The sequence below is a fragment of the Labrus mixtus genome, chromosome 8 (genome assembly GCF_963584025.1).
Source record: "Labrus mixtus chromosome 8, fLabMix1.1, whole genome shotgun sequence".
Classification (NCBI taxonomy): domain Eukaryota; kingdom Metazoa; phylum Chordata; class Actinopteri; order Labriformes; family Labridae; genus Labrus; species Labrus mixtus.
Window position 1 is genome coordinate 13,267,992 of NC_083619.1, and position 26,240 is coordinate 13,294,231.

The window sequence follows — 26,240 nt, forward strand, 5'->3', positions numbered from 1 at the left end:
CTATTTTGTCCACTTCCTGTGAAAACAAAGAGGCCATTATGGTTGTAAAAAGAGTTAACACGGTGCATGTGAACACAAAATATTCTCACCTCACATCGTATGCCACCAGGAAGCCAATTACGGTTCGCACCAGGCATTACGAGGAGTGAGGTTCTGATAACAATACATGAGGGACTAGAGCTCACGTAATCGTTATGTGTCCTCTTTAAAAACCAGTGAGGCTGAGTTATGAGCGCCACATAATTTCAAACACTTTGAGAGTGATGAAACAACAGCCAAAGTCAAATATCTCTCCCTCCCTACTCTCTCTGCGCAGGGAGCAGTAGATGATAAATATCGTGGGAAGGTTTCCACACCTTCTCATTGGCTCACAAGACAGAGACCCCTGCATATAAAGCGAGAGCGCCTGATCTAGCAGCCTTGAACCGCTGGCGAGCATTTTGGATCACACCAAGGAGAAAATAGACATCCTTTTACGCACGGAGCGCGCGGAGAGGTTGCAGACGAGCGCGCGAGGGTTACCTATTCATCGAAGGAGAAGAGCCAACAGGTTTGTTGAGAATTGATGAGAGATCTGATCAACTAGATGGCAGTTTATATGGCTTTGTTCGGGGAAAAAGTTTTCAAGACTTGTCTTTGGTCGTTTATCTTAAGGATTGAACTGCTTCATTATAATTCCTTAGAATAAAAGTGATTTAAATAAGAATATAGTAATTGTTTTGATCCTTTTTCTAAAAATAAGAATTTGTTTGAGATGATACAAATCTCATAATCGCTCGTGCAAATCTTTAATAAGACATATAGGGTTATTTTATATAACTTTGCTTGTGAATTGGTACATATTTTAGTTAAGTTTTTGAGATTCATTGGCACCATCTTAGCTGAATAGAGAACGAAATATGTGTTTCTTGGCTGCAATTAATTTATTTTTTTCTCCATGTCACTCTTTTACTGATAAGTGAGATTCAAGTTCTGTAGTTTTTTTCTGTACTGGGGGTAAAAGGCACCACACTAAGAATTATTTATTTTGTCTGGAAATATTTAGTTACAATCAACACAAGATTTGTTTTGGTTCTTTTGTTAATGGTTCGATGTGCTTTTTTCTCTCCATGCACCACTTTTCTTCTAACAGAGACCTGTTTGGCATCTGAGTGGACATGTGGCTCCTGGAGAAGCTCCGCAGCTCCGTGGAGAGCAGTGGGACAAAATCCCAGCCCCCGCAGACAGTGGAGGCCATTCCTGTTTCTGTTTACGCCAACGTCCTCACACCAGAAAAGATCCCTGATTTCTTTATCCCGCCCAAACTGATCTGCTGCCCACCAGAAGACCCTCTAACCCCGGAGCCTCAGCCCTCCTCCATCCTGCGACCCTCCTCCTCCGACCATGCCATCTGCAGCCAGAGCCCCAGAGCTCGCAGCAGCAGGAGACCCTGCAGCCCTGGCCTCTTCTCCCGCCTGGGAGGAGACACCCGAAGTCTGCAGAAGTCAGCCAACCGTCACATAATTCAGATAGAGAGCGCTGATGAGCCGGGTGCCGGGTCTTCAAACAGGCTCAGAGCTACAGTGAACACGAATGCAGACCCCCAGTCTCAGACCGCCATGTCTCTGCCCTACGTCCCCAAAGCTCAGACCTCCTATGGCTTTTCCACGCTGGTGGAGTCTCCCCATACCCGCCGCAAGGAGAGCCTGTTCCACAGCGACCCCAGCAGCCCGCTTACCTCGCCCAACTCCCAGAGGCGCTCTCAAGGGGGGACTCTGCTGGCCCCGGCAGACCCCAACCCATATCGCTACTTCAGCGGTGGAGAGAGTGACACCTGCTCCTCTGCAGAGTCCTCCCCCTTTAACTCTCCTCTGCTCTCCCGCTCTGCATCTCTGCTGCGCACCATTACGCAGGAGACGCAAGCTAAGGTGAGTAGAAGTCTGTGAAAATGGATGAGCTATTTGGAGAGGGGTTATAAAATAGTTGTTTTCAATTCTTCTCTGGATTTGTGGCGTTATTTTTGTTCCTCTCTCCCTCCAGGTATCTCGTGCCAAGCGTTCCCTTGCTCGCCACAGTTCCCTCTCCACAGATGACTGCAGCTCAGCAGACAACAGCCCCAACATGCAGCGCCGCCGCATGCGCTGCCCGCCCTCTCCGGCCTTCCGTGGATGTAAAAGCAGCGGGATAAGAACCGTTGCCTCTGACCTCCTTCAGCGCGAGCACACCGTCAACCTCCACAAGGGGGGGACACTGAGGTTGAGTACTCACTACGATAAAGAGTCAGCACGTCTGAGGGTGCGTGTGCTGGCAGCCGAGGCCCTTTACGACAGACAGACAGACCCTAAAAGCATCAACTGCTGTGTGGCGCTCTACCTGAACCCTGGGAAGCAGCAGAAACAGAGGAGCACCATCATCAAGAACAGCAAGAATCCGGTGTTCAACGAGGACTTTTTTTTCGATGCGCTGCCTCAGGCGCAGGTAAAGAATCTGGCCATGAAGATAAAGGTGGTGAACAAAGGAACCAGTCTGAGGAGAGACGTGCTGCTGGGAGAGAGGGAGGTGCTGCTCAGCGAGCTGCTCGCAGGCCTCTAGGGAGAAGCTGTCAAGTTGGAAACAAGCAGCATGATGGCCCTTTCTTCTCTGGCTACCTTCTAATCCCACTCCACAGATCTGATAAATACCAGGCAGGTGCTGGCGAAAAGGGAATTATATCTTGCACACTGTGTTTTTTAAAATCAACCCACAAAAAGGCTGTAGAAATACTTGACCAAGTTGCATCAGTAGCTTTTCACAGTCCAGTTCATCAAAACAACACCACCAATACTCGTGTAAACAAAGATTCTGTTGTCCATGTTTGTGTTTTCCTCTTTAAGTATTGTGTTACAAAAGGTGTTGCCTTCTCTGATGAGCATTGTGCTGTGGCTCAGTAACATATCACGTGATGCAATGATTATTTCGTTTAAATTGAAGTTGTATTTTTGTTGTATGGCGGTAATTGTGCCTGGGAATTTGCACGTTTCTGTGAAAAGATTATAATGCCTCCATGTACTACTTAAAAGAGTCTATATTTGGAAATCATATTTTGATGCTTGTGGATGTAATGTTGAACTGACTGTTATGTAAATGTCTAAAAGGCCTTTAAATAAATTAGGAATAAAAATCCTGAAATCACATGAGTTACTGTGCTGCAAATTTTCCTCATTGATTCCAATCTTTACTTATTTCTCAGGCTATGGAGAACAAGCTCTAGGAAGTGATAATGAAACTTCTACTGTTCCTCGAAGGTCTCCATTTGGCAGCGTATGCGGGTCCCCTGAGACACACACAAGCCGGGTGTCATTTGTGAGGCTTTTAATCCTGGATCACTGCGTGCAATATTGTCTTTGTGCGCATTCAAACTCCCTGTTTAATTTTAAAAAGATGTTGCTGCTCAGGCAGGCCTCAAGTGACTTTCAAATCATTATTAAGGATGGGGAGGTTTAATCAGGGCTCAGTTGCACTATGCAAACAAACCTCTGCACACACTCTCATAGTCTAGATATAATTGATCTGTACAGAGAGGTTGAATCATGATTAATCCGTTGTATTTTTCGAGTTGACAAGTGAATATGCAATAGTGCCAGAGGAGTACCAGAGATGCAAAATATATTCCTGTAGTCCACATGCAGGGACACTGAAGAAAAGAGCATTATCCAAGTGGAACTTCTGCCTCCCCTACTGGTGAGACATCAGAATGACACCTCACAATGTCTGACACTGAGATAATTCCATTTTAAGCATTAAACTTTATATTTATATAAATATATATTTATTATTCATTGTTTTATTATTCATTCACTCCTGTTGATGATAAAGGCACGCTTATGCAAGCTTATGCCCAGGCCAATTTGGAGCAGCTCCACGTTTGCCCACAAAGTTCTAAAACAATTTTATAATTATTAACTTCCAATAGACCAAGATGCAAACAATGAAAACAACGATTTTTGCTTCTGTAGACTTGGTTTGGCAAATAATGTAAGAGGATCAATCTATAACCTCTTGATTTAGTAACCATTAAGCCAAATGCCATGCAGCCTCTAGCCACACTCAACCGTCTTTTTTCAATTGAAGTCCCAGAAAACTTGTTTTTCTCAATGTCTTGAAAACGTTTGAATATTTCAATTACAAATTTGCTGTGTATCAATCTGGAATGAACAAATCTAAAAGTCACAAGTTGACCACAGTTGAAATGAAAAAAGAGATACAAAACATCAGGGCTATTAAAACCAGTATATTGTTTGACATAAAACAGCTTGAGCTAGTAACTTTGATACACAATGTTCTTAGATTTTTTTAAATCATTTAATATTTACAGAGGCAATGGAATATTTGATTGAAAAGTTCAGTATAGCCTGTCCTAAAAGCATGCAACATGTGTTGTGTTCTACAAATGTGTTTGTAAAGAATCTCACACCGTCTTGCTGACTGCAAGGTTCTGATTTGGACATCATAGATTGATTTATTCTGCATTTACAGTGCAAGCACCAAAGATCCTTTGATTTTCATTAAGAGTTCTTCTTGTTCCTTTAGACTCCTAAGTGGAGCATAGGGCAGCAACCACACCCCTCCAACAGATTCGGTTTTGAGCAGTTTTCTTCAGCTGGGCCCATGTTTGTCCAGTTTTCTTGGCTTCACTCTCGACTGATCTTCTCCAAGTCTGTCTTGGCCTCCCCACTTTCCTCTTCCCCTGTGGATTCCAGTCCAGTGCCTGCCTTGTGATGTTGTCTGTTGCTTTTCTTAAAGTGTGTCCAATCCACCCCCACTGTCTCTACATCCTGGCTTCTGGTCTGTTCTCTCCCACAGATTATTGTTGGTTATCCTGTCAGGCCATCTGGTGTTCAGGATGTGTATTAGGAACCTGTTGGTGAAGGTCTGGAGTTTGTTGGTGATGGTGTTGATCACTCTCCATGTCTTGGATCCATATAGGAGCAATACCTTGACGTTGGTATTGAATATCCTGATCTTATTATGGAGGGACAAAGCCAAAGAGTTGCACATCCTGTATTAGATATATGACATGGATTGTAAGTTATTTCCATTACGATTTTTGTTTCTAACATAAAAATGTTATTTATTCATTCTGTCTGCAGAGAGGTGTCATGACGTTACACCGGTATTCAAATCCACATAGGGAAACTTAGAAATTACAAGATATGTACTACACCGCTCAATACTAAGCAACAGCTGCAATATTCAGCAGAAATGCATACATAAGTAGGTAATCCTCCAAAGAAAATCATATAAAGGCAATAATTACAAACAATAATGTTTTATGGGGAAGTCTTGTTCAACCCCACTCAGTACTCTTTAATGTGCTATGACCTCAGAGTGCATGAAGCTGTGAGAATCAGAATCGGGTTTTATTGCCAAGGACACATACAAGGAATTTGACTTGGTGTATTGTGCTAAACAATTAACAAGTAAATAACGCAGAACTAGCAACAACTTAAATAATACAGTATAAGAAGCTATTACAATATAGAATATAGAATTTAAAAATGTAAAATATAAAAAAAAAAAAAACACAAAATGTACAAAACATGCAATGTAGGAGCTGTGTAGTGGACTATGAGAAAAACATCTAACAGTGTATGTAACCTACTCACAGAGTGCATTTAAAGTAAATAAATGTAAAGTCCAGTTACCATTCAAGTTACTGTCATCTAACTGTGTTGATTATTTTAGCTTTCCTGCTTGGTTAAGAGTAAAGACTCAATCTAATGATCATGATCCTCATTTGCATGTATTACTGAAGCCTACATCATTTCTGGAAATGATGTAGACTTCAGTGATGCAAACTGGTATTTTCTGAATAGACACAAAGACAGAAATATCTGCTTTTGTCATCATGTGGGAATATTGGTTGTTAAGTATCTTTGTTGTTATGGTAAATAATGATTGAGGGATAGCTACTTCAGTGCAGGATCTAAGTCACTTTGATGTAGGCCTAAGCTCTACAAACGAGACTGAGAGCTATGAAACTAAATATCAGTAGGCCTACAACAAAAGATAATCACAGCCCAGTTATTCATAGTGCTTTTAAAGATAAATACTTGTTTAATAATAATAATAATAATTATATATATATATATATATATATATATATATATATATATATATATATATATATATATAGGCTATAAATGTAGGCCTAAACTGTAATTTGTAAAATCAAATGAATAATATTTGTTTATATATCAACAAAGCTAGTTCTGAGGCTTGACTGGAACTGTACCGTTGCCAAGCAACAGATAAACATTTCATGGGTATATTTGGGATATCATAGTTTCATTTAGAGTCAACCATTTAAAAAAATCTATTTATATAGGCCTAAGATATACATTTATCATTTATAATGCATTATTGTTGGTGTTTTATCAATTAAATAATTTGGAGGAAGGTCTATATCCATGGAAATTCACCTCAACACAACCAAAATGTCTCTTTTGAAAGTGCGATGGGCATGAGGGTGGATATAGTATGTGAGCCGGGCATGAAGTGGCCCTCTTCTTCCCACCTGCAGGTGATGCCCCTCGTTTGTCAGAACGACCATAACAAACGAACCCATCAGCTGGAAGAGTTAGGTCATTTAACTCCCAGTGAGTTATGGGAAACGTAGTTATACACAAGATGAAACAGCCTCCTGCTCCTTGAACTAGCGTTTCCATCAAAACTACGTAACCCACAATGCCCCGCTGCGAGCGTAAACATAGACCTGTCAAACAACACAAACGCCATCTTGACAGCACCCTCAAAATGGCAGAAAGATGTGAGCTCGAAACCAAGTCCAAACTAAGATTACTTCTCTCTACTTTTTAAAAACAGACTCGACAGTTTTCCCATTAAACGAGCGGATATGGGGTTGGAGTCCAGCGCTGCAGCACAGAGCCTTTAAAATGGATATAACGACGGCGGTTTTCAACGCGGCCAGAGATGGTAAGCTGAAACTTATCCAGAAGTTGCTGAGCAACAAAACTCCTGAGGAGCTGGAGGCGTTAGCCGAGGAGAAAATCCTGGGAGGAACCCCTCTGTTGATAGCTTCGCGATACGGACATTTAGAGGTTGTAGATTACCTACTTGAACATTGCAAAGCTAATGTGGAACTCGGCGGGGCGGTTAACTTTGACGGCGAGACCATCGAGGGGGCCCCGCCGCTGTGGGCAGCGTCGGCAGCCGGTCACCTCCCCGTGGTGAAGACGCTTCTGAAACACGGTGCCTCAGTCAACAATGCAACACTAACTAACTCAACACCGCTACGGGCTGCCTGCTTTGACGGTCACCTGGAGATAGTTCGGTACCTGGTGGAGCACAGAGCCGACATGGAGGTAGCCAACCGCCACGGTCACACCTGCCTCATGATCTCTTGCTACAAGGGCCACAAGGAGATCGCCAAGTTCCTCCTGGACCGCGGGGCTGATGTCAACCGCAAGAGTGTAAAAGGGAACACCGCCCTGCATGACTGTGCTGAGTCAGGCAGTCTGGACATCATGAAGATGCTGCTTAAGTGCAACGCTCGCATGGAGAGGGATGGATACGGGATGACCCCCCTCCTTGCTGCAAGTGTCACAGGTCATACTAACATTGTGGAGTACCTCGCCCATCAGCCCCGAACCTCCAGAGAGGAACGCATTGATTCACTTGAACTCCTTGGGGCGACTTTTGTGGACAAAAAGCGGGATCTTTTGGGCGCCATGAGGTATTGGAGAAGGGCCATGGAGCTGAGGCAGCCAGGGGACAAAGTTGGGTCCCTGTCCAAGCCTCCACCTGGTCCCCCTATTCCTGCCTATGGCTGTGCACAGGAGGTGAACACTGCAGAGGAGCTGGAGGCTCTTATCACTGACCCTGATGAAATGAGGATGCAGGCCTTGTTGGTGCGAGAGCGCATCCTTGGCCCTTCCCACCCAGACACCTCTTATTACATCCGCTACAGGGGAGCTGTATACGCAGACTCGGGCAACTTTGAACGCTGCATCAGCCTGTGGAAGTACGCTTTAGACATGCAGCAGAGCAACCTGGACCCCCTAAGCCCCATGACAGCCTCAAGTTTCCTCTCCTTTGCAGAGCTCTTCTCCTTTGTCCTCCAAGACCGGGCCAAAGGCACCCTGTCAACGCGCATCACCTTCCACGACCTAATGACTGTGCTGGGGAAAAGTGTTCGGGAGGTGGAGAGAGCTGTGGCCCAAAAGGACAACCCTCCTGAAGCTCCTCAGTTCACCAAAGCCCTCTCCATCATCCTACACCTCATCTTCCTGCTGGAGAAGCTGGAATGCAGCCCCGAGCAGGAGCACCAGAAGAAGCACACTGTGTACCGCCTCCTGAAGCTGAACCCCAGGGGTCGAAACGGCTTCACGCCTCTCCACATGGCTGTAGACAAGGAGACCACGTCTGTTGGACGCTACCCCGTAGGCCGCTTCCCCTCCCAGGCGGTGGCAGCTCTACTCCTGGAGTGCGGCGCAGACGTCGATTCGCGTGACTGTGATAACAATACACCACTGCACATCGCTGCCAACAATGGCTGTCCAGAAATCATGGCTCTGCTCATGAAGACTGGGGCACACTTTGATGCTACTAATGCTCAAAGGAAGACAGCCTACGAGCTGCTGGACGAGCAGAGCAGCGGGCACCCTGCTCTCTACCCACTGAACTACGTTACTCTTCAGTGCCTGGCGGCGCGTGCAATTGAAAAGCACAGACTGCCCTACAGGGGACTCATCTCTGAGGAGATGGAGGCTTTCATTGAGCTGCACTGACATCCACTACACTCCCCTGATGAGGCGTCCCTGCACTACTCTTCTGTTGCCCCTCATATCTAGATCTGACCTGCTGCAATCGCCAATCTTTCATCTCTGTCTCCTTTTGATCTCAGCTTCTCTCTTGGACTTTTCAACCTTATGTCAGACCAAACTTTAGCAATAAAACTCCAGTGTCTGGGCTTAAATCTCTGCCTGAGATCTGGTCAGTTCTTGCTTGCTTCCTAGTTTCTTCTGCTATTTTATACTGGGTGAAACTTTAACCTGACAGAGGCTTTAATTCATTTCCCCCCCTTCTTAAAAGGAGACCTGTTGTATGATGGTGCTTGTGTGTGTTTGATGTTGGCTGGGTTGTATCAAAGATGGGTTTTAGTATTACCAATAGAAAGCATCTGATCAAACTAGTCAGGTAACATGCATGATAAGAAGAGTGAGAGTGGTAGCTCACTTGTGTTGTTTTGCAAGTTCAGAAAGAGGACGTGTGAACAAACTCGCTGAAGGTCATTTTTCCTCGTTCACCTTTACATTACTCTGTTTCTTTGATATGGGAAAGTTTTGAAATGACTGTGCCAAATGGCAGCCATGAGGCTGTTACAGACTGTTAACTGGTGGCAAAATGAAATGCAATGAACTAATCTGTCTTAATTATAGGCAGAAGTAAATACCCAAAGGTGAGACATCATTTAATCTTGCGTCAGCATCCTGAGCAGTTTAATATTTCAGATTAGAACATGATTTGTCGTCACTGCAGAGACATCTATGTCATTAAAGATGAGTGATATGTCTTTAAGTTATTGAAAAGGAGCTGAGCGTTTGGCAATGTGAAGTTTGCACATAGACCGTTTTAACCTATGCAGTTTGTTAGAATCGGATCTGAGGCAACATTCTCAAAATGTAATGACATAAGAAAGTTTGGGGTTGAGGTCATGCTTCCGATTATAAATGCTTATCTCTACAGGATAATGACTCAAATATGGGGCTGCTTCAGTGACAAAGAATAATATCTTCTAACTAAGAATGTTTTCTTAAAGTGTTTGCCTACATCTGAAATCAACAGTTTTACAACGGAGCCTAAAGTGTGCCTAAATCCCTCTTTTCCTTGGTAAAGTCAACACCCACAAAGATATTTAATTCACTGTCAGAGAAGCAGCTTCAGTGGTAATATGTCCAAGATCATGTGTCCTTTTTTAAAAGTGAAATCTCCCTTTAACCTCAGATGCAGTTCACAGAAATGGAACAGATGGCTCTGCTGCAGCCATTCCTGCATCTATGTCTTATTTTTAATGGTCTCTCTTTTGTTTATCTTGTGTCATCATGAATGTTTTATCTGTCTGTCTGTGCTTAGCACCGCCGAGTTGAATGCATACTGAGGGACTCTAAATCCTAAATAGACACAATTACATTCAGGCCACGAACTGTCGCTGCCTTTCTCTTTCTCAACTGATTCGTTTAACTGATGATAACTTGAGAACAAAACGTGTGTTGGGGATACTTGAATAAAATTCAGTGTCACAACATTATTTCTGTTGTTGATCTCAATTCTGTTGTGTTTCCTACAAGTGGAAGAATCTTGTGTTTGATCGGAAACCGTGCATTCATGTATCAAATGATTTAAAATGGATCTCTCTTCCTGAGCTACAAATTTGTAGTAGTTCTTTAGCTTGAGTGTTTTTTTCCAAAGATAGCTGCTTTTCATTTAGAGCATCATTATACATATGGACATCGCTGTAAACAGTTGAAATTGCAGGACATAAAAAATTCAGTCCAGGTCCACAAAGTAATGTTATTTAGAAGGGGAAGACACTTATCTTTAGCGTGCATACAAATTGTTGCATTAGCAGAATATTAAAAAGTAATCAGTGCCTATTTAATTCAGCTCTTTAAACAGGGCCGTTTCACTGCAATGCTCCCATAAACCTGAGGACACTGGAATAAAGTATAACAGAAACTTGATCTTTCTGAGTCGCGCACCCTTAAAGTATAAATAGAGTGCAATTAACGTCACTGCTGCAGGGCAGCGGTAGTGACAGGGCACTTACCCTGCTAATTTTAGGGATCTTTTGCCATAGCTTCAACTCTGAAAATGGGAATACTGTAATGCTATACAGTCAGGCAGGTCACACACAGGGTGACTGGCAGAGACGGCACATGGACAACAGAGAGCACATTATTCTGACAAGAAACTAAAAGGGCTTGTTTATTTTTATGCATGAGGATTACTGGGAATGTTTTACCCAAATATATGTTTTTATCTTTTGTTCCAGTTTATGAATACTGTAGGCTATATGAGACAGATGTCATGTTGGCGTAGTTAGCAGAGAAACACAAGCTAGTTAAAGAGGAGTTCAAGTCCCTATAACAACAAAATTAACCCTGACCTGACATCTGACCTTTCATGAGATTACTGTCATTGGCAGCATGCCGTATGATGTCAGCAGGTCAAAAGCAGAGAGAAAATGTCTCCTGACCTGCTTTTGATACAGAAAAAAATACACACTCCTGATGTATGAATGAGTGAATCTTTATTTTCGTGTCTTGCCGCTCAACACCGCCCATCCCTTATGGGATTATTCATTTAAAGGAAACAGTTCCTCGTGCCATCACGCTGACACAAAACGAAACAAATACAAGAATTATGCAAAGATAAAGTTGAAAATTCAACACCAAAAACACCGGTATAACACAATAAAAACCTGATTCAAAAAGAGAGCACAAGAGGGGAGAAAGCGAGAGAGAAACTGTATTGTTTCTGATGTGTGCACCTGTTCATTATGTTCACATGATGCTGTGTATGTCAGTTATGGTAATTTATGGCAATGCTTATTCCTAGTAGCCATGAGAAATGCTGAAAAACCTGATCCTAGATTCATAAGTCCTTTGTGCTAATGCCTCTCATATGAAGTAAATGCACTATATCACATAACAGCAACTGCCCACTAGATGTCAGTAGCAACGCAGAAAACCAATCTTTGGGGAAGCCTTTGTCCCTGTAAGAGGATGCGAGAGACTCTCAAACTGTAGCATCCAATTAGCTTCAGAAGTGGTGGCAGTGGCTTCATTTCCCCATCTCTTGTCTCCCACCTGGTCGGCCAATCTCTGTGTCAGAAAAAGAGAAGGAGTTGTTGAGAAGGACTTTTCCCAGACAATTAAGCAGGACTGAGTATGCATTTGTAATGTATCATGATGAATTAAAAAATCCAGGCAGCATTGCCGACGCTGAGTCTGAGGTCAGCAAAGAGGCTGGAGTAAAGACTCCTTCACACACTCCTGAGGCATCGTGCTAACCTACAACAATGCTAACACCTCACTTTTTGCCCTTGTGGCGGTTGGTTTTGTCATGTTGGGTGACCTAAATATGAACAGAACTTATAAAACAAAAGCCCTTGCTCAACAATGCAGCATCTTATACGCGTGTATCTTTGTTTCATTTCCTCAGATTTATTTGTGTTTCAGTTCTATTGCTCTTTAAAAGGATTATTTTGCAAGTGGGCAACACAAACATCAGAATTGGATCATTCAGTGAGACAGTCAGTGTAATGGGTCACATCTGCTCACATGGAGGTCTGTTTCCCCTGGATTTTGTATGTTGCTCCTATAAAGGTAAAGGTCAGATACTAAAATTAATTTCATACACAGTTGCACTCAGCTGTCTTTGGTTGGAGGATTTCCCTTCAGCCTTTTATTCATGCGTTGCTTTCCTGCCAGCAGCGATTCATTTATCAAGGGATCGGCTCAGATAAAGTGACCTAAAAGTAACCTTTCCATGTATTGGTCTCATTCATATTACCATTATAAAAACCAAAGAACTTGAAAAAAAAAAAAAGCCAAAAACAAGTCTGGTCCACATTATTTTGTGGGAAAGAAAAATCTGAGATAAAAGTGCATTTGGGGAAATCCCATTGATATGAATTATTGATTTATATGGAGTCACAAGGCTTTCCTTATTGACATTAAGGGGAAAACTAAATATTTGGAACAGTTCAACAGCGTCCCAAAAAATACACCTTTCTCCTTTAGTGGTATTAAATTACGGTCATAATGTTCTGAGTTGTGTAATCCACAATATTTTCAGTGTCCTGCTATAATTCAGAGAGGGAGTTCTCTTCTCCTGTAGCTTTTCTGGGGCTCTGAATTCCTGTCAATCAGCTATAATTAGACTCTATTATATGGGAGTGTACGGGGTTTCAAGGTGCTTATCTTCATTTGAGCCCCTGGGGAGCACAGCAGGGGAAAAAAAACAGCCACCAAGACACAAGAAAACCTACCTCAGCATGCAGCCTCCTCTTTGCACCAGTCAGCGATCCAGAGGGGAGCTGCATGGAGGAGGTGAGGCAGTGGGGGAAGCGGGGTGGATGTGGGATGTTGGTAATGGGGGTAAATAGGGGTGATGGGGATACGGTTGCTATTGGAGATCTTGCCTGCATCACGTCATGTGTAGGGGGGAGGGGGAGGAGAGCTCCGGTGAGTGTTTGAGAGAGAGAGAGAGAGGAAGAGAGGGAGGGGGAGGAGAGGAGAGGAGAGGGTGGGAAGGAGGAGGGCATTAAGGAAGGAGAAGAAGGCAGGGAGTATCAATGACATCAACCAGCAGTATCTGAGGCCGCCCGACCTGCTAGCAATGCTCTCCCGACAAACGGGCTGAGGAGCAGCCGTGACCAAGGCAGCACGGAGGGGGGGAAAAGCCGGCGATGTGTGCATGCACCCCCCGCACAGGCAGACCTTTCTCTGGATTACATTTATCCCCGCTGTTTCCCGAGGAGAGGACGCTTCCAGCTGCAAATCCACCCACATGAATCTAGCAGACTGTAAAGAAGACGGAGCACTTCCTACCAAGGTAACTAGCATGCTTTATCGTCAGACACTTCGTGTTTGCAGCTGCGCGTGCACTCCGCCCAGACGCCTTATTTCCACTTGTCCACAGCCTTTTTTTTTTTTTAGGAAACTCATGAAATGTCACCAAATGTCAGCCTCTCTCTTCCTGAAAGGCGTCTTGGTCTTTTGTCTCCGCATCACTTTAGACTTTGTTTCAAACGTTCAGGTGAAAAGCAGACCAGGCAGGTTGGCAACAGCGCTGTGAGTGCGCGTGCCCCCTCAGAACCCCCCTTCTTATTGTTGGCTGGGCAGCACGAGGGACCGGAGCAGACTGTCAGAGCAGAGGAGCCTTTGTTCCTCATCCACTCTTATTCAAAGTGCCTGTTCTGATGGACATTTAACACACTATCAAGGTGTAATGAGTCTCAGGCTTAAGACAGGCTTTTTTTTTGTCTCAGCATAATGAGAAACACAGAAAATATCAATGTATTACCCTAATTTAAAATAAAAATACCACCTGCACCCTTAAATGTATCAATGGTATTTGAATAGAAAAGGGGATTAGAGGAAGTATTTATTGGTGATATTCAAGTGATGCAGCAAAGTAAAAAACCCCATTATCCTAATGTAATTCAAACACTTTTGAAGGGGCTATCACAGTCATATAAATCCACATTTGCTCTTATTGTGATCTAATGAATGTCTTGAAAAAGGTACCATTTGGCAAGGCGGATGGAATCATTTAGGACTAAGACTGTTTTTTAGACAATAGATTGACTGCTGCATCTGCTCCGCTCAAGCTTTACTTAGAACAATCCCATCTGCACATATAGGCAGTGTTTTGTTGTCCATAGACCTCTCATATGTCTATAATTATACGCAGCAGGATTTGCTCTTAACGCAGCCACTCACGCGTATACAGGCTCAGTGTAATTTAATGATACATCAATTCATCCTGACACATTTTCCAAGGGCTATTGCCTGCTCGGGATTTAAATCACTCCAAATGCCTGTTTAAGTTTTCTGTATTTCCTCTACATGGCCTTCGCAAAACTGGAAAAATCAAACTGTCATTCTGAATTTGAGGGAGGTCTTCCTCCTCACACAGATGGGGAATTTTCCCTGGGGCGCCCCGCGTTTGCTGGTTATTGTTCCACACCATTTCCACATCCCTAATTATTTTTAATCAGTCATTTTTACACATGGATTCCTCTCTTTAGTAGATCGGGCCTGAAGTTTCAGCTCCATCCTCAGACGAGCTGACTTCTCCAACCACATACCTTTTATATGAGGAGATCTTTTTAATAGTTTGATAAGGAAAGGTAATTTTTTTTGGAGCAGAATAAGTCAACTGTAAAAATGTCTCTGTCTGTCTCAAATCAAATATTCTCCTCCATTAGTCAGAAGATGCTCTGCCCCACAGGTATTCATCTCGGCCCTGTTGGGAGCAGACGCTTATGAAATCAGTGATGGCATGAGCTCCTTTAAATAGAATATCACAGGGTTCAACCATAGGCCTCAATGGTTTCCTGCTCCTCCCTAGCAGATAACAGTGAAAGATACATCTAGACTTGAATATGCCGGATGACGTGCGTTCCCAGTGGAGAAGCTTTGGTTTCACGTCAAAGGCCTCATTGAAGTCTTATTCCCAGAACCTACAGCAGCTTTACCCCGTAACTGCTGCGGTCCCTTCTTTTACATGTTGTGCCCATTCGTGGATTTTGTCAGAGTCTCTATGCACACTTTCCGTTTGCTTTGACGCAGCAGTGAGGTGGAAGGAAGGAGAACATCTAATAAGGCGTGTAACTTTGATGGGGAGAGCGTAGCCACCTGTATTACATGCAGACAGAAACTTTGTTGTTGTCTCGGCATTGATATTAATTGACCTTTTCAAAGCCTTCCAAACAGTGAGCTTTTGTCTGCTGTGCTTCGCTTCTTGTTTAGTCAGGCGCTGCTGAAAGAAAAGCGTACAGCATGCAGAATGAAGCCATTAGGGCTGGGCAAAACAGGGTGAATTGTTATAACAGCATTAAGAATAATAGAGATGATCACGGATGTGCAGTGAAATGACAAATGTTTATTTACTATTCATTTAACCTCTGTTAAATCGCTGGATGTCTTCAGATACATTATCCCAAGCAGAGCACTAAATCAGCATTATTTTCATAGGCTGTCAGCGGAATCATGATCACAACATTACATCAGTTGAGAATTATCTGCTACCAAAGAAGCAGTTATGGCAAACTTCATTTTGAAATGTAAATAGGAGATATTTCAGCCCTTTTACTTCTACTTCATACTTCTATGATACTGAGATAATGATTGCAGATTGTGTGCATCACTTAATATACAAACGTTTACTCATGAAGACCAAATTGTAGTTCATAATTGTCTTGACATTGTTTTATTATTACTGGTTTGAAATAAATCATGTTAAAGCTCCTGTGTGGACTTTTTAACTGGTAATGAAACGTACTTGAATTCACGTTGATGCCTCCATAAGACATACACAAACTAACTAGACCAGCAGCTGGAAGATGAATCATTTTTATTTAGTTTTCTTAATGCTGTTGTTGTATGTTAAAGGCCAGCAGGATGAGATTTGTTAAATCAGAAATCACTATGTAGCGGACAAGATCTGCAGAGAGATAAGAGGTACTTCCTGTCCTATAATCTGGATTTTATTTTTCTGTTAAAGATGAATGATCCTTGAATTTAACACTGACAACAGAACACAGATTCTAAGAATCATGCTGCATTGTCATCCACACCAAGCTGCAGAAGAACTATAGATGGGACATTTTATTCTGAAAATCAAGCTCTCTGTAACCTTTCTGTGCGAAGACACCCAGTCTGATGTTAAGGGTCTTGATAGTGAGCCGAACAGATCCATAATTATCCATTCAGGCGGTCCTTTGCATTTACGCGCGCGTGTGTGTGTGTGTGTGTGTGTCAATCATGCGTCTGTGTTTCCGTGTGTGCAAATGAGTGAAGGCTAAGAGATGGGTTGTGACTTGACTGATGCCCTTCTCCAGATGAATCAGAGATTCTGATGTGTCAGCACAGATGAATAATGCACACTCCTCCACTACCTCTCTGCTCTTCTTCTTCTTCCTCCCTTCTCCACCTCTTGTCTTCAGTCGTTCACTTCTCTGCCACATCTGAAGACATCTTCACCTTCCTCTCCCCTCCTCTCCTCTCCTCACCCCACCTCCCCTCCCTTCAGCTAAAAGAGGGCACCGCTTCTGAATTACTGCTGCCTCACTGTCAACCCACGTCTCTCCTTCAACAACTGACTTATTCTTCTCCCCCGGATGAGGTTGAACTGTCGTCTTTTTCTGCCCAAAGTTTTTCTTCACAGAACTTTCTGCACACTGTGTGACAAATAACATGTTACCTCTTTTCTTCTGCTGGCATTTGCGCTGAAAAAGGCTAAACGTGTTGATGTACACAGCTCATCATCTAATCATGGGAAGGTGGGAGTGCAGCCATTGACTCGGTTTGACAGTTACATCCCTGACTGACAGCAGTCATTAGGAGGGTAGGGCTGACTGACAAGATGGCTGACAAAGCAGGAGACAAACTGCTTCATCAGAACATGGAAAGAGTGGGCGCCACACGCTTTGAAGTTTACAGTTAGCCGTAGATAAATGTTCAAACGGCAGAATATTCTGCGCACCTTGCTTCAAGTGCTTGATGAGTCCTCAGGGGTATTTTCAACTTGGTGCATGCATAGAAGAGAGGACGGATTCATTCAGGCTGGATGGCTGCAATACAAGAAAAAAAGAGACACACTATAGTGTGCCTTAAGATGTAAGATGAACCCATGTGATAATTAGATTTTTATTATAATGGCATTCATAGTATTCCAAGGCTAACATGAAATGATTATTCAGGGAAAAGGGACCAGATAACAAAGTAGTCACACAGATTACAAATAACACTGAATAAGAAAACCATCTTGACAACCTCTACAAACAAAAGTAGCGAAGTACATGCATTATTAATAATATTACAAGCAACAATATAAGCGGCAATAATTTAATTCTGTAGTCATCAGTGCACAACGACATTTCAGAGTATTGAAGATAGATTTAATTTATCAAAGGCGTCTTGGAATCATCATAATAATGACAACACAAATGAAAAGAGATTTGCTGTTGACTTCTCCTAATTCACACAGTTAACACAAGCTGTTAACCTCCTCCATGTTTTTGAATCGGACCATCTCCAGGGCCAGAGAGAAGGGAGGATTCCTGATCGCAACTGTGTAACTAAAGACATCTGAGTCATTGTTAGGTTTGCCAATAAAGAATGATCGGTGACATCATTGTGCTTAATTTGGATATATGAATACTTCTACAACAGCAGAAAAGTAACCCTGGGTATGCCATGTTATACCTTTTCTTATCAAGTCTTTTCTCAGACCATTATCTCACGACAAATACTCAACCGATAAGTTAGCTTAGCTCTCGTATGAGGATGTCTCAGTCTACTCTTTTTGGACTAGCATTGTGGCTTTAGGGATAGCAGTGTCAGTCGGTTCAATGTTTAAGAACAGACTGATAAAAAAACATATTAACCATCGGCTGTCCTGCCATGACATTTAGTACAGATACAAGTAGTCCACATTTTACTCTTCTTCCATCGCTACAGGATTCATGTCGTTGATTTTGAGTCACCAACACAATGGATGGGTTGTTGTGATATCTTATAACGTGAGACGTTAGTGTTTCCTTTAGAGTTCTGAAAGTCTGAATAACCTTTGACTTTTCATCATGTGCCGTTTGTTAAACTCTTTGTTATACCTGCAAAAAGCATTTTCATTTCACCTTAGCTATACAGCTGTGGCCTTATCTCCTTTTTTTTTGGCATGCTGAGAGTATGCTAACGTAAGACACTGCAACATTTTAAACAGTAAAACTGCTAGTCATCCGCTTGTTAGCATTGTCATTGTGAGCTTGTTTTTGCCAATGTACAGTCTCACAGAGGTCCTAGCGTAGCTTTAGTCTCTTAGTCGTGTTTAAAAATGTCTCAAACTGAGTACTTCTAGATGTCAAAACAGTCAATATTTTCAAATGTCCTGACCAGCTGCTAGCATAGCTTCTAACTCTAAGTCTTGTTAAAATGTATTAACTGGAGTATTGCTTTATCACAATACAGTCACTGTTCAAAAATGTCCTAACAAATATACTTAGGGCTTGTGTCAAATACTGTCCTGCGCAAACCAAGTGTGCTCTGTAGTGTTCAGCTCTCCAAAACTTATAAGAGTAAAGGTTTTGGCGGGCCTCCATAAGCCAGTTAATCAAAGAAGATCTTTATTGCATCAGCAAAAGAGGCTCTGCTCTGCAAAAAGACCTAACAGAACGGGAAAGGGACAAAATCCAGGAAGCCTTTGGCACTGTTCCATCACCATAACTCACACACAGCAAACTTAAAATCTTTAAGATGAAACTATTCCAGGGGTCAGAAGGAAAAAATTTTCAGTCTGTTTTATTTGTGTGTGCGTGCAGGTGGAAGTAGTGAGTACTGGTTGACATGGCACTTGGAAACAGGCGCACATTTGTTTGTGGCATTTCATGATTACTCTGTCTCCACAGCGCTAAAGGATGTCAGGTTGGATGAAGTATTTGTTTGACGGAGGTGAGAGTAATGGCCAGTCATTGGTGGAAAGCATCCGTGCGCAAGTCTGTTACCCTTGACAAGCATTTTATCTCTTCACTTACCGAGACACACTCTCTGTCTGATTCCAGCAATGAGACGGTGGACAAACGCAGCTTTTCTACCCCATTACTCTGGTTTTCAATTCTATTCACAACTTTATCGCCCCTCAAGGAGAAATTCATTTGCCGTCACAAATCTCATCTCCATCAGGAAGTCATGCAATGGCTGGTTAGTGACAGAACCGCTAAGGCTGCTCGCCTGTGTTGTATACGTAAATAGGATTTGTTCAGAAACAGGCAAAGAAATCAGGTCTATTCAGAGTGAATTCTTTAGTTTAATGGTTCTGCGATTTGTGAGTTAGTGGCAACATTCTTTCCCCATACATTTCCTTTCCACTTAAGGTTGTGAATTGTATGTTAATTTTGTATGGATGATCTTGGCGTTGTTGCAGAACGGTGTTGCGATTGTGAGATAATGAGCTCTCCGTGGACGACTTATCATGTGACCAAGATAGACAGGTGAGACCAAGCAGCACGCATACACAGGAGGGAGGTGGATCATAGGCAAACACAACAGAGAGTCTGAGAAAAATTAATGGGCACTTCCCAAAGGGTACATAAGCAAAGAATGAACATGCAGCGCAGATAAGTGCTGCAGTGGCAGGTGTGTTTTTTTTAAATGTGCGTTGTATGCTTGCAAAGGAAAATGATATTAATTCTTTAAATCAATACATGGATGAATCCATTTGAAGGCCGTGCACAGATCTTCCATTAAAGACATCCTTGTTGGAAAATGTATATGAATGATCAATCAGTGGGAGGTTATTAAAACGGAGCACTGTGTTTCTCGAGGCTGCTGTTATCAGTCTCAAGACAAGCTTATCAACAAGCCCCCAAACCTGACTTTGTCTCCTGACTGATGTGTAGATTCTGCTAAAAAAGTCAAGGAAACAGGGTGGGAAAAAATGGCTGGCATGTCTCATTAACGAAGCACAGTTGAAATATGATGATGGCCGGGATGATGACAATGACGTCCTGGGAGATGAAGGTGTTCTCTGTTGTCAGGGAGCCTCAGTCCTGCTGCAGGAGAAGCTCACTAATTGGCTGCGGTGTGTCTTGGCTGGCGCTTGCTTTTAATGTATGTGTGTGTATGGGGGTGGCTTTTGATCAATGGTTTTATTGAGAAAATCTGGTAAAGCTTGAGGGTTGATAGATAGAAAGATTTATTTCCTCACCTTTCTTATCCCTGTATCTCTACAAGCAGCACTTTTTCATTATTCAGTTAATTACTGAACTAAATTATGCATGGAAATACTAATTAAATCTACTAGAGTAAACGAAATCATTAATTACCCCCCTAAAATAACAAAAGTTATCCAATGATATATTTTTTCTAAATACTTTTATTAAGAGTGTTTTGGATTTATGCAAAGGAGCAAACTGTGGGGCTTACATTTTTATTAGGGATTGGACCTGTAATTGGATAATTTATACTTCTCCTCATACGTCAGAGCTGCCTAACAATTAGGGATGTACATGCAAGTGCATAAGTATGTGAACATCAGTATGTATATACAGTTCTCTCTCCTGCTAGGATAAGAGTCTGTGCCAGCCTCAGATATGCTAATTGGACAGTGAGTTGACAAGGACTCAACCATCAGCCTGTGTAATGAGCCGCTGCACAGAAGACGTGCTGCCTCTGAAGAGCGAGCAACAGTGAGAGGGGAGGTCGCCGAGAGTGAAATTACGAAATGTGTTTGGGTGTTTACAGGGCCTGTGTTGTCGTTTCAGTTGAGTGAACGTTGTGTAGGTGCCTGCGAGTGGACATGCACCTGCTGTTGTCAGGGGAAAACTTTCACCTGTATCTGCACATTTCTTTTGCATGAAAGAGGAAAAAACAGCCATGTTTCAGCTGGATGACATTGCATTTTTGGCATTACCCTTAGGGGTTTGAAAGAGGTTTATGAGCCTAAGGGGTTGAAAAATTGACTCAGCTCACAGAGGAGCAAGTAATCCCTCAACTTATTTGAAAGCATGAAAATTGTCGAAATTGAAGCTGTGAGGTTTGCAGCCATCAGTGTGACGCATGGCTTCCTTTCTAAAGCAGATTTGGGACATGTGAAGCATAGGGGGTTTTTTGGGCACAATCTGTCTGGCTTTTTCGTGCCTTGACTTTCTCACCTGCGTTAGAGAATGTAAAGATGAACATCCAGCCCATGCAGGTCATTTATGAGGCTGTATTTGCGGAACAAGATGTTAAAGAAATGAAAGTATTGATAGTTTAATAATGAAACTATGGGGATGAAAATCTGTATGTTTCTTTTAAGTGAGCATAAACAGTTTACGGGTGAGAGAAACACCTTAAATACGTACCAGGTGGTACTACATACAGTCTGATTAAAGGAGCATTAGTTGTTGAAATAAAGGTAAGAGACTAATGCACTATAATTAGTTTTGATGTAAATGAATATTATAGAACATTATATTTAAAAAAAAAACACGGAAATATTAGAAATAAACATTATATTATTATAAGAGCTCCTTTATATGATCTCAGAGTAAATGTAAAGAAGCAGAGTTTTCATTCCAGCAGAGCTAACTGTAATTTCTTCTTAACCCACTGCTCGCCTCTCTTCTGATCCCCTGCATTAATCTGCCCTATATGTACTTTTATACCATTTGGTAATACATTTCCTGCTTAGCGGGAGCCGCTCCATCTGTTGCAGGGCTCATTCTAGGCTGATGCCTCCATTACTGGATGCCTCTTTCTAGCTGTGTTGGTTTTGTCTGACCTTGGAACCCTGTAAAGATGCGTGGGAGTACATTTGCCGCACTATTGTAGGTAGCTGCAGCAGCATTGATGTGTCCTAGACGTGCAGAGATTGAGGTTAAAGGGAAACTTAGTTTGGTTATTTTTGCACATAAAGGCTTGGGAGGGAGAAGATTTCAGTCATGCATTCTCTTTGTTCCTCAATCATGAGGAAGCTGTGACGTGAAGTGAGAAAAGAGTGAAGCACATCCAGTACTTTTAAAATGGAGAGCAGTTATCTAAGAGCTGAAATGGTCAGATATAACGGTCATGCTGGTGTGTTATTCTTTTGATGTTGCGCAAAGTCAAAGGCTGATAACTTCTCCAACTCTTGCTTGAATCCGACCGAAGCGTCGGACTTTGCTCCTAAATGTGATTAAATTGAAGGAAATCAGGATGTTAATAAAATTATACACTCTAGTATAAGCTGAAGTTTGTCAATCTTTAAATACTCTGTGCACAAGTCGTCCATGGTAAGCTGCAGGTGATCAGTTAATTAAATTATAGCCTGAAGCAAACGCGGGCTCCCTGCCACAGAGAGCCAAAGAGAGGATGTGGGTGGATACAACGTTTCACTTATATCTCATTATTTCATGATAAGAAAATCATGCTGGTTTTTTGAAGAACACATAATAAAGTTTGAAAGGAAAATTCACTCTAGAGCCATATAGATATACATAGATGATCATAGAAGGAGATGGAGAACACGCAGATATAAATATTTACAACAGATTTAGCCTCAATCGCAACAAATTAACCATAAAAGTACAGACAATAGCAGAGACTGAAATACAAAAGAATAGAAATATAGAATTTTCACTCTTCAGTTACAAAATGATCTTTAAATATTTAAATATTTGTTCCTGTGGCTTCCCTTATATGGGCTTCCCTTCCATCTTTAGAGGTTTGGTGTGGATAGCTATTCAGTGAGTCATACTAGCTTTCAGCAGATTTCAAACTGAAGCAGCCGCCTTGCTTCTGGCTTTAGACCAATGGTACAAAAAAGTTGCTTCTGGCTTGGAGGGTTATTGCTTTTAGTCAATACTTCCCATGATCATAAATATTTTTGGATGTGTGTGTGTGTAGTACTGCGGCATACATATCCCTAATATTAGCATCCTGCAGCATTAAACATCACTGATGGAGTTTTGAGTTTTGAGGCATCCAAGTCTCCAGATTCATTGATATTCAGGGCAGAGAGCCGCAGTGTTTGAGTGACAGGTGTGTTTTCTTGTTGGAGAGGATCCTCACATAGTTTATTTCCTCTGCTAAAAATGTAACCGGGGCGGTGCAGCTCATGCCTGCAGTAAGCCGTGCTTCATTCTGCGCTTCTGATCCTCAACGTCTGTGAGTGAGTGTGTGTGTGTGTGTGTGTGTGTGTGTGTGTGTGTGTGTGTGTGTGTTCATGCAAGTGTGTGTGTTTCGGCATACTAGTGTGTCTCTGGGCTGTGTGTTTAAGAGAGAGAAAAGGGAAGTGTGAGAGAGTGCCAATCTCCCCCATGATGCTTTGCCATCTGCCATGTTTATGTGTGTGTTTTTTGTGTTTTTATGCAAGTGTGTGTGTGTGTGTGTGTGTGTGTGTATATGAGTGCATTTATGTGTGTATAACTTGTGAGTGCCATGTGCCCACAGGGGCTGAGGTCAGAGGAGACGTGAGGTAATATCAGTCCCAGCCCGTCCTTATACATGGTTTCTACTCAAAACAGTTTTTTCTCTTGAAGCTGGTGCACAAAGCCATGCATAATTCAACACACTGCTATTTTTATTCTGAAAAGTATAAGAGTGCGCTATAAGTTCAGAATCAGTGGTAAAAGTGTAAAAGAGGACACATGACTGAGGGAGTACCTGCTCATCTTCATTATGTTGCTCTTCTTTTAGACTATTCTACTTTCTCTTTTTAATCATATTATAAGGGGTTTATATTATATATAATATGTCTTAACTTTCATCTTGATAACTACTTTAACATTATAATTTGAATAATTAGACATTCTTTTTTTAATCTTCCTGATTCTCCCCACACAGGTGAAACCATTACTCTTCAAATGAACTTGTCAAGAACACAAATAGTTATATTTGCCTTCGACAAGCATCCAAACACCCAAAGAAGCACACAACACACAGCCAACAGAATGTGCCTTATTTAGTAAAAAGAAAAAACGAGTTAATCTCTTTCCTCCTGTTCTCTCGTCCCCTTTGTTATTTGAATGAATCGAATTTTGTATGACATTTTTTTTTTCTCTTATGACTTTTTTTTTGTGTGTGGCTTTTTTTTCTCTATCCAAGGTTTGCTTCCACACTTTTCTTAAAAAAGTCAATCTTTATTTGAGACCTTTTTGTGTTATCTTTCAAGCGTCCCACTGTTTTGGTTTTGTTGTTGGTCCCTAATGCCACAAATGTCACTAGATTATTATATTTTTTCAAGACACCAATAAAGAAAAAAAAGTCCCTCAAAAGCTTTGTAATGCATTGCACAAATGTAGTTCTTGTTTCTCCTTTCTCGTTTCCTGAAAGTAAATCGAGAGATCTTTTCAGATCACTTTTCTAAAGAACCAGAAAAAGGATCTGATCACACAGTGTTTAATCCAAATAAATGCTAAATAAATAAGAAAACACGTCTCCACTCAGGTGTGGTGACTATCTAACAGTTAGCACAGTGCCGCAGGAAACAGATCTAATCCTTCTATGAGTGCTCCTGGCTGGTTGTCATGGAGACAGGCCTTGGGAGACCATCTCAACCCACTGGTAGTGAAAGGCATCATGGGTAAGAGGGTGGGTGCGAGGTGAGAAAAACAAAACATGTCATCTTGCGAGATCCCCAGCGGTGCAGGGTGCAGGTTGGATGCCACCTAAACGACTTTATTTCATCAGCCTGATGGAGCACAATAACCGGTGTACATTTCACCACCTGAGCTGTGGTGTCATTATCTGCCTCCCCGCAATAAATACCGCATGTATCCCCATCAATCTATCTGTCTGGCTGACCATCTGTGTTGTCACACCGAAAATGTAATAAGACCAACCCCTGCTGTCTTCGCTCTGGCTGCAGCACCGGATGCTCAGGGAGAGCAGGTTGTCATAGCTGTGAGGGGGCTGTAGAGACTGACTCATGAGAAATTCATCCTCACAATGCTCTGATTCTACATCTACGACAAGCAAAGTGCATGGAAGTCCTCCATCTAGAAGAAGAGTGTGTTTGGAAAGTGCAAAAAAAAAAAACCATTAGCACATGCCCAGACTTGCCCAAGACCGGCCCTGGTGGACTGCTGCGTCTGTGTATCTGTTTTGGCTCACTCCCCCAACATTCGCAGCTGTAGGAAGCTCTAAACCCGCTTTTGTTTGAACTGTGTCAATGGACCAACAACAGCTGGAGCAGCCGGTGCGGGGCAGCTGGGGAAAGAAGAAGAGGATTTGGATACAAGCAGGGGTTAGAGTGTGCATAGAAAGAGGAAGGAGATAAATGATAGGATGCTTTAGAGGAGATGGCACCGAGAGGAGGAGAGGAGAGTAAGGGGAGACAGATTCATGAGCAAGAAAGACTGACTCAAATCAGACTGAGAAACGACTTGTTCATTTCAGATGACCGCAATGTAAAGTGTATTGGTCAAAAACAAGATGCATAGTTGGTAGCTTGTCCTGCAGATCCCCTCAGTCAAAGATGTTTTATATTTGCCTTTCTGATTCTGTATATTATGTCAATTACAAGGAATTTATTGTCATTTGTTTTTTTCCACTGACAAAAAAAGAAGCCTTAGAAATCTCATAGCTTAATAAATCACCTTTACCAATTTAACCATTAAGCTACAGCCCATAATTATAACTTTATCTTGTCAGTCAACATGGTTGTTTAGCTTCTCAAAACATATTTGCTGGCATTGTTCCATATGCTTGTAAATTAATTCAGGTGGTTTAAAAGTAGGCGTAAGAACACTGTGTGTCTTACGACAGTGCAATTGCACTCCAAGACCTTTGGTGGGCGTCAAAGCGCACCAAACCAAATTCCTACATATTGTTACTTTAACAAAACAACAAAACATAAATAAATGGATGAAAAAAACCAAAAAACATATGAAATCAAACTCAACAAGACAATGTGAAAGGCTCCCACAGACCGGCACACTGCAGAAACGTTAAATGTTACCAAATTGTGTCAAAGAGATGTCATTACAAGGCCATTCATCTGACATATTA

General features: G+C 42.1%; 3 protein-coding genes across 9 annotated transcripts in view; all 3 read left to right on the top strand.

Moving 5' to 3' along the window:
- Positions 1-289: 289 nt before the first annotated feature.
- On the top strand, positions 290-2,805 carry LOC132978459 (C2 calcium-dependent domain-containing protein 4C-like). Its single transcript, XM_061043678.1, has 3 exons — positions 290-550; positions 1,133-1,907; positions 2,020-2,805. The coding sequence occupies exons 2-3, from the start codon at positions 1,158-1,160 to the stop codon at positions 2,569-2,571; spliced, it is 1,302 nt and encodes a 433-aa protein (XP_060899661.1). The 5' UTR covers positions 290-550; positions 1,133-1,157; the 3' UTR covers positions 2,572-2,805.
- Positions 2,806-6,732: 3,927 nt separating this feature from the next.
- Positions 6,733-10,288, top strand: fem1a (fem-1 homolog a). Its single transcript, XM_061044433.1, has one exon. The coding sequence runs from the start codon at positions 6,915-6,917 to the stop codon at positions 8,766-8,768; it is 1,854 nt and encodes a 617-aa protein (XP_060900416.1). The 5' UTR covers positions 6,733-6,914; the 3' UTR covers positions 8,769-10,288.
- Positions 10,289-13,358: 3,070 nt separating this feature from the next.
- LOC132979004 (receptor-type tyrosine-protein phosphatase S-like) overlaps positions 13,359-26,240 on the top strand; it is a 71,658-nt gene continuing 58,776 nt past the window's right edge. For all 7 annotated transcript variants that reach the window (XM_061044434.1, XM_061044435.1, XM_061044437.1 and 4 more), the window contains exon 1: positions 13,359-13,599. The gene's annotated coding sequence lies outside the window, so the exon portion shown is untranslated. The remainder of the gene's footprint in view (positions 13,600-26,240) is intronic.

Bases quoted from the DNA above. Each gene is read 5' to 3' on its own strand.
- LOC132978459 (XM_061043678.1), top strand. From the start codon at position 1,158: ATGTGGCTCCTGGAGAAGCTCCGCAGCTCCGTGGAGAGCAGTGGGACA. The intron at 1,908-2,019 runs GTGAGTAGAAGT...CTCTCCCTCCAG, and splicing joins CGCAGGAGACGCAAGCTAAG to GTATCTCGTGCCAAGCGTTC.
- fem1a (XM_061044433.1), top strand. From the start codon at position 6,915: ATGGATATAACGACGGCGGTTTTCAACGCGGCCAGAGATGGTAAGCTG.